This window comes from Myotis yumanensis, unplaced genomic scaffold (genome assembly GCF_028538775.1).
Source record: "Myotis yumanensis isolate MYYU_CA2020_CCGP unplaced genomic scaffold, mMyoYum1.0.hap1 SCAF_5, whole genome shotgun sequence".
In the NCBI taxonomy this organism is placed as follows: domain Eukaryota; kingdom Metazoa; phylum Chordata; class Mammalia; order Chiroptera; family Vespertilionidae; genus Myotis; species Myotis yumanensis.
Genome location: NW_027223756.1, coordinates 75,190,265 through 75,196,264, shown reverse-complemented (window position 1 = coordinate 75,196,264; position 6,000 = coordinate 75,190,265). Strand labels below are relative to the sequence as shown.

The following is a 6,000-nucleotide window of genomic DNA, read 5'->3' as shown; positions in this document are numbered from 1 at the left end:
ATTTGTTCTGCTCTGCAGCACTGGGGCTGCCCTCCCCACAGACAGCTCTGGGTTACATTCTCCAGGCAGTTTAGGAACAGCCCCCCTGCCAGCGCCAGCTCTTAGGAACCTTCTCTGCTTTGGCTGGAGTTAGCACCACGGCTCCTGATAGTAACAGGGTAATTTCATTTGAGCAAAACAAAGACTTGGAGGAGAGAGCCATAAACCCAACAGGATGGTCGTCCTCAGCCCTCATTTGGCCTCAGGGTTATGTAGAAGTGCGTTGCTTACTTTCCAACTATTTGGAGATTTTCCAGATTTCTTTCTGTTATTGATTTCTAATTTAATTTCATGGTGGTCAGAGAATAGACGCTGTACGATTTCAGCACTCGTACGATGATGAAGACTTGTTTTGTGGCTCAGGATATGGTCTGCCTCGGTAAATGTTCCAAGTACACTAGAGATGGATTTGTACGCTGATGCTCTGCTGAGCGTTCTATCAATATTAGTTTATAAAGTTGGTTGGCATGGTGTTCCAGTCTTCTATGCCCTTTCTGAGTTCCTCTACTTGTCCTATCAATTATCGAGAAGGGGTGTTGAAGTTTCCAAGTATAAATATGGAATTGGCTATTTCTCCTTTCGGTTCTATCAGCTTTTGCTTTGTGAATTTTGTGAAACTTTTTTTTATTAGTAGCATAACTAGGATTGTTGTGTCCTCTTGATGAATGAACTGCTCTATCCATGCAATGACTCTCTTTATCTCTGGAAATATTCCTTGCTCTGAACTTTGTCTGATATTAATACAGCAACTCTGGCTTTCTTTAGGTTCGAGTTGACAAGTATATGTTTTCCATGCTTTCACTTTAAATCTACTGTGACTTTATATTTAAGGCAAATTTCTTTACAAACTCATAGATACAGATAACAAAGTTATGGTCACCAGATGGGAGGAGGTCTAGCGGGGAGGGACGAAAAAGGGAAAGGATAAAAAAAATAAAAATTGGCTGTTACAAAAAAAACAGTCATAGAGATGTAAAGGACAAGCATTTGTATGATTGCGTTGTGAGTTCCACTTGACATTTCTTTCCCCACAACATTATTTTCACTGGAAATAACTATTGGCAGGCAAACTATGGTCAATCACACTGGGTTATCTGGTGGATATTTTCTCAATAGTTAACACAATGATCTGTACCTTCAGAAAAAAACAATTGACAGTATTTGTTGCCAATCATAAGATAAGATTCCGGGGGGGCGGGGGGGGGGCATGGAATTTTGTAGAACTTGTATCCTCTATCATGAAGTTGGCAGATTCCCAAAACTTCAAGACCTTCCTGATGACATTGGTAGAGATTTTAACAAATGTGGGTTTTTTTTTGTTATTACAAAGATAACTTGTCAACATTTTGGAAGACCTGCTTGACTCAATGAGAAATATTTTCAAAATGACCAATGCCTGATGCCACCAAATCAGGTAAAAGATACACTGAAAGTATGAGATAGAAGCATATTTTAATATGACAGAGTATTTAAAAAACTCACCAATCATGGACATGGACAGCACTGTAGGGGTGGAAGGGGATGGGTGAGGTGGTAGAGGGCATAGAGTCATGGTCACGGAAAAAATTAAATTAAAATTTAAAAATAGTTCACCAATATGGTTTCAGAATCCACATGACAACTAACCTTTAAGAAACAACCGCCTGTCAAAATGGTCATATTAAAGACTACCCAGTAACTATCTGAAAAGGCTATGAAAATACTCTTCTGTATTCCCACTCTATATCAGTATGAGACTGTATTTTCTTTATATACAGCAACCGAAAAGATATATTGTGGCCAACTGAATGCAGAAAGAGACAAGAGAGTCCAGCTGTCTTCCATTAAGTCAGAGAATAAAGAGATTGGCAAACGTGTCAAATAATGGCACTCTTCTCAATAATTTTATTTTGAAAGTTTTTTTTCCCCATAAAACATGTTATTTATATGAACATAGAATAGGCTTATTATTGTAACTTTCAAATAGATCAGTAAATAATTATTTACAACTTTGATCACTTTTAATTTTGACTATAGTTGCAATAGGTAAAACTCACATAAATTATAATAATTTTTAAGAGCATAGGAGCCTGAGATCAAAATGTTTGAGAAGCCCCGACTCTAATGAACACTCCTGGGAGGTGACAAAGCCGGGTCTCTTGTCGGGCTGACTCTCAAACCCATGTTGCTTCCACGGCACAGTGTTACTTCCTTACCAAAAGTCTCATCAGTATTAAAATGGCCAATAAAATGGAGTCCCCAACACTTTATTTTGCAATGGTTTCACACATAATATTTACATTTTTTCAGTGTCCAGATATTTTTTTCTTGGGTGAAACACAAGTTTCTTGTCCCTAAAGCTTTAGAACCCCACGAAGGCGTCAAGATGACTCTTTGGCTCTGGAATCAAAATGGAATGAGGTTGCTCAGTCATCCGCTTCTGCCACCAGTAACCATCCGTTGAGTGTTATAGTGTATTTAAAGCCCAAACAGTCGGGAGATGGCTTTTTATTAGATTTTACAAAACAGAAGTAATTCTCATTATTTGGCTCCAGGGTTGTTTCTCGTCCACTTGGTGCCAAGAATTAAATTTATGTTCTGGGGGGGCCAGCTTTGCTGGGGGACATTCTCAGGAGGAAGTCTTGCATGCCTCTCCGGAGCACTGCGTTCTCGGCAACCTCCCGCAGGCTCCTGTGCAGCTTTTCCATCTCCTTGTACTCACTTTTGACGTCTGCGGAGGAGCAGAAAGCACACAGCGGGAGTTAGCGTCCTTTTCAGAAACGTCCCCGGCAAACAGATCCCGTGAGAATCATATTATGACCTGAGTCACTGGTCCCAGAATGTAAGGGTCTGGGTTAAAGCTTGAAGATCAGATCGTCCAATAGGTTTGTTTTTTACAGATAACCTGACCAAACCCAGCATTTCTGCTCCTACTGTCAGGCTCATCTCAGCATAGAGGCCGCCGTCAAATAAAGATCCTACCCGGAAAACAGGCCTGGGCTGGCCCTGGGTCTAGGGCAGTGGTGGCGAACCTATGACACGCGTGTCAGAGGTGACACGCAAACTCATTTTTTTAGGTTGATTTTTCTCTGTTAAATGGCATTTAAATATATAAAATAAATATCAAAAATATAAATCTTTGTTTTACTATGGTTGCAAAGATCAAAAAATGTCTATATGTGACACGGCACCAGAGTTAAGTTAGGGCTTTTCAAAATGCTGACACGCCGAGCTAAAAAGGTCCGCCATCACTGGTCTAGGTCCTCACAAGAGCTTAGCGGCAGGAGGTAACCTGCCCACCACATACTAAACTCCCCGAAGCCCTGCCAGGCACTCCTCTCCCCCCGGCCTCGCCTGCAGCGGTCCCCATGCTAAGTGGATTGGCTCTCCTGTACTGTGAACTTGTCTAGGCTGTGGTGCCCGTGTCTGTGGTCAAGCATTATCTGGGTGTTTCTGTGAGTGCGTTTTTGGATGAAATGTGCTTTGAAACTGGTAGGCCTTGAGGAAAGCAGATTGCCTGCCTCATCTGATCACGGGAAGGCCCGACTGGAACAAAAGGCCGGCCTCTCTGAGCCAGAGGGTATCCCCTGCTTTATTGCTCTCCACGGCACTGTCACCTGTCCCCAGGCCTCCTATCTTGTTTATAGTTTGGCTTATCGCCTGCCTTCTCCTCCCCGCCCCCCTCCTCTCCCCCTCTGCCCCCGGGCTGTAAGCTCTGTCAGCAGAGATTTTTGTCTGTACTGCTCACGGCTACATTCTCGACACTAGGACACTGCCCCGCACCGCACCGCGGTGGAGATGGTAGTTGCTGTGGAGTGAAGCACACTGCCCAGTCTAACCAACCAGGCAGCATTCCGAGCAGGGCGTTCAGAGCTCTTCCGCAGCTGCCACAGCGCTCCCTGCATGGGGTATATTTGCTGCTGATGGTCAAGGAAAGGACATGGTCTTAAATTATGGCAGGAGCAATTTATGTCAAACTCGAGGAACATTTCAGTGTGTGAGGCCTGGGCAGCTGAAGAACTTTGGTGAGTAGGAGTTCTTTAAAGAAGACACAGTTGGCCCCAGCTGGGTGGCTGAGTTGGTTGGAGCATCGTCCTGTACACCAAAAGGTTGTGGGTTCGGCTCCTGGCCAGGGCCTATGCCTAGGTTGCAGGTTCGATCCCTGGTCGGGGTGTGTACAGGAGGCAACTGATCGATGTTTCTCACATCATTTTCTCTCTCTTTTTCTTCTCTCTCTCTCTCTCTCTCTCTCTCTCATCAATAAGAAAAACATATCCTTGGGTAAGGATTTTTTTAAAAGGCACAGTTGGATGACTGTAACCTTAGAACAGGTTTTTGTGAAGGCCTGGACAGAGGGTCATGAGAGAGTTCAGTAAACTACATGGTGAGGGTGCGGTGTCTCCTTCCTAAGAGAGCGTTCGGAGCGAGCAGGACAGATGTTTAGCAGTAGCGGTTGTGGCTTTTACTTTGGAAATAGCTCTGGCCACTCTCCCCCTGACACGCTCAGTGACACAGTAACAGCACCTGATGTCTTGTCTTTCCAGCAGGCACCCGTGCACATGGTTTCAAGTGTGAAAGGCACAACGTAGACAGATGGCAAAGTCAATCTCCCACCCTCCCTGCCCCCCAGTTCCTTTCCTTAGAGGTAACCAGTGTGCCCAGTTTCTTGTGTATCCCGTGGAGACTTCTATGCATGTACACATGTGTTAACTTTTTCTCTCTCACAAATGGCAACACACTACACACATTTTTCTTACTTTGCTTTTCCACGTTACAATATATTTTGGAGATCGTTTCATGCTGCTAATATATATCAGGCTACTTAATTCTTATAACAATTGCACAGCACTCCGCTGGTTGTGTACCAGGTGACCATAACCCAGCGGTTCTCAACCTGTGGGTCGCGACCCCTTTGGGGGTTGAACGACCCTTTCACAGGGGTCGCCTAAGACCATCAGAAAACACATATATAATTACATATTGTTTTTGTGATTAATCACTATGCTTTAATTATGTTCAATTTGTAACAATGAAATTGGGGGTCACCACAACATGAGGAAGTGTATTAAAGGGTCGCGGCATTAGGAAGGTTGAGAACCACTGCCATAACCAGTGCTCTGCTGATAGAGACTTCCCATGTTTGATATCATAAGTTATGGATTTGAATGTGCCACTTTCCAGCTATGGATCCTTGGGCACATTGTCTCATCTGAGTCTCTGTTTCTGCATCTGCAAAATGGAGCAATAACATCTGTCTCTGAGGGCTAATGTGAGGATTCGATGAGATGTTGAGCACAAAGCCCCAGGACCGTGCTTGGTCTCAGTGGGGTTCCAGCAAAGGGTGGGGCAGTCATAGTTGTCTTCATCATCTCTTTCCCGTCCCCTGGAATTTCTTCCTAAATTTATTTAAATCCAGGAAAGAGCCACCACACATGCAGGGAGGAGGGGGGGTGTCTGCAAGATCATCACCCTTTATGCAAAGATTTTATGTATTTACCTGCAAGCTCCTTGTAGAGACCATCCCCCTGGGATGAAGCAAGGGTCAGCATGGTGGCGATACTGCCCTTCACCTTCTCCGTGATTCCATGCTGCACAAAACAGGATGGTTCTTCTGTTAGGATGGCACAGCCCACGGGAAAGGGAATCTTAGGAAAGGGGCCCCACCCAACTCCCCAATCCGAGTGTGCAGACTGGGGCTGCCCAAGTCAAAGTCAGGTCCAAGGCGGGCCACCTCAGAGCGCACAGAATGGCTCGGGAGTCATCAGGGCAACATCTCTGTGGGGTCCCAGTCCCTCTGTCATCTAAAACCATGTTCTCTCTTCCAACCAGCTCTTGCCTCCCTTTGAAAAATACCTGATTCTCTCCTCTAGTCTGACAAAGCCTAGTTTTGAACCTGGATCTTCTGATTCCAAGTCTTATGCTTTTCTCTTCAACATACCGGGCCTAAAACCCCAAGCTCCAGCCTCTGCTCCAGCTCTGAGC

The 6,000-nt window shown here is 44.7% G+C and overlaps 1 protein-coding gene across 1 annotated transcript in view; it reads right to left on the bottom strand.

Annotated features, from left to right (window-relative positions):
• Positions 1-1,831: 1,831 nt before the first annotated feature.
• NUGGC (nuclear GTPase, germinal center associated) overlaps positions 1,832-6,000 on the bottom strand; it is a 47,927-nt gene continuing 43,758 nt past the window's right edge. The window contains exons 19-20 of the mRNA XM_070413848.1: positions 5,516-5,606; positions 1,832-2,749 (exon numbers count right to left, since the gene is read on the bottom strand). Of these exons, the coding sequence (XP_070269949.1) occupies positions 2,610-2,749; positions 5,516-5,606 (231 nt within the window). The 3' untranslated portion in view covers positions 1,832-2,609. The remainder of the gene's footprint in view (positions 2,750-5,515; positions 5,607-6,000) is intronic.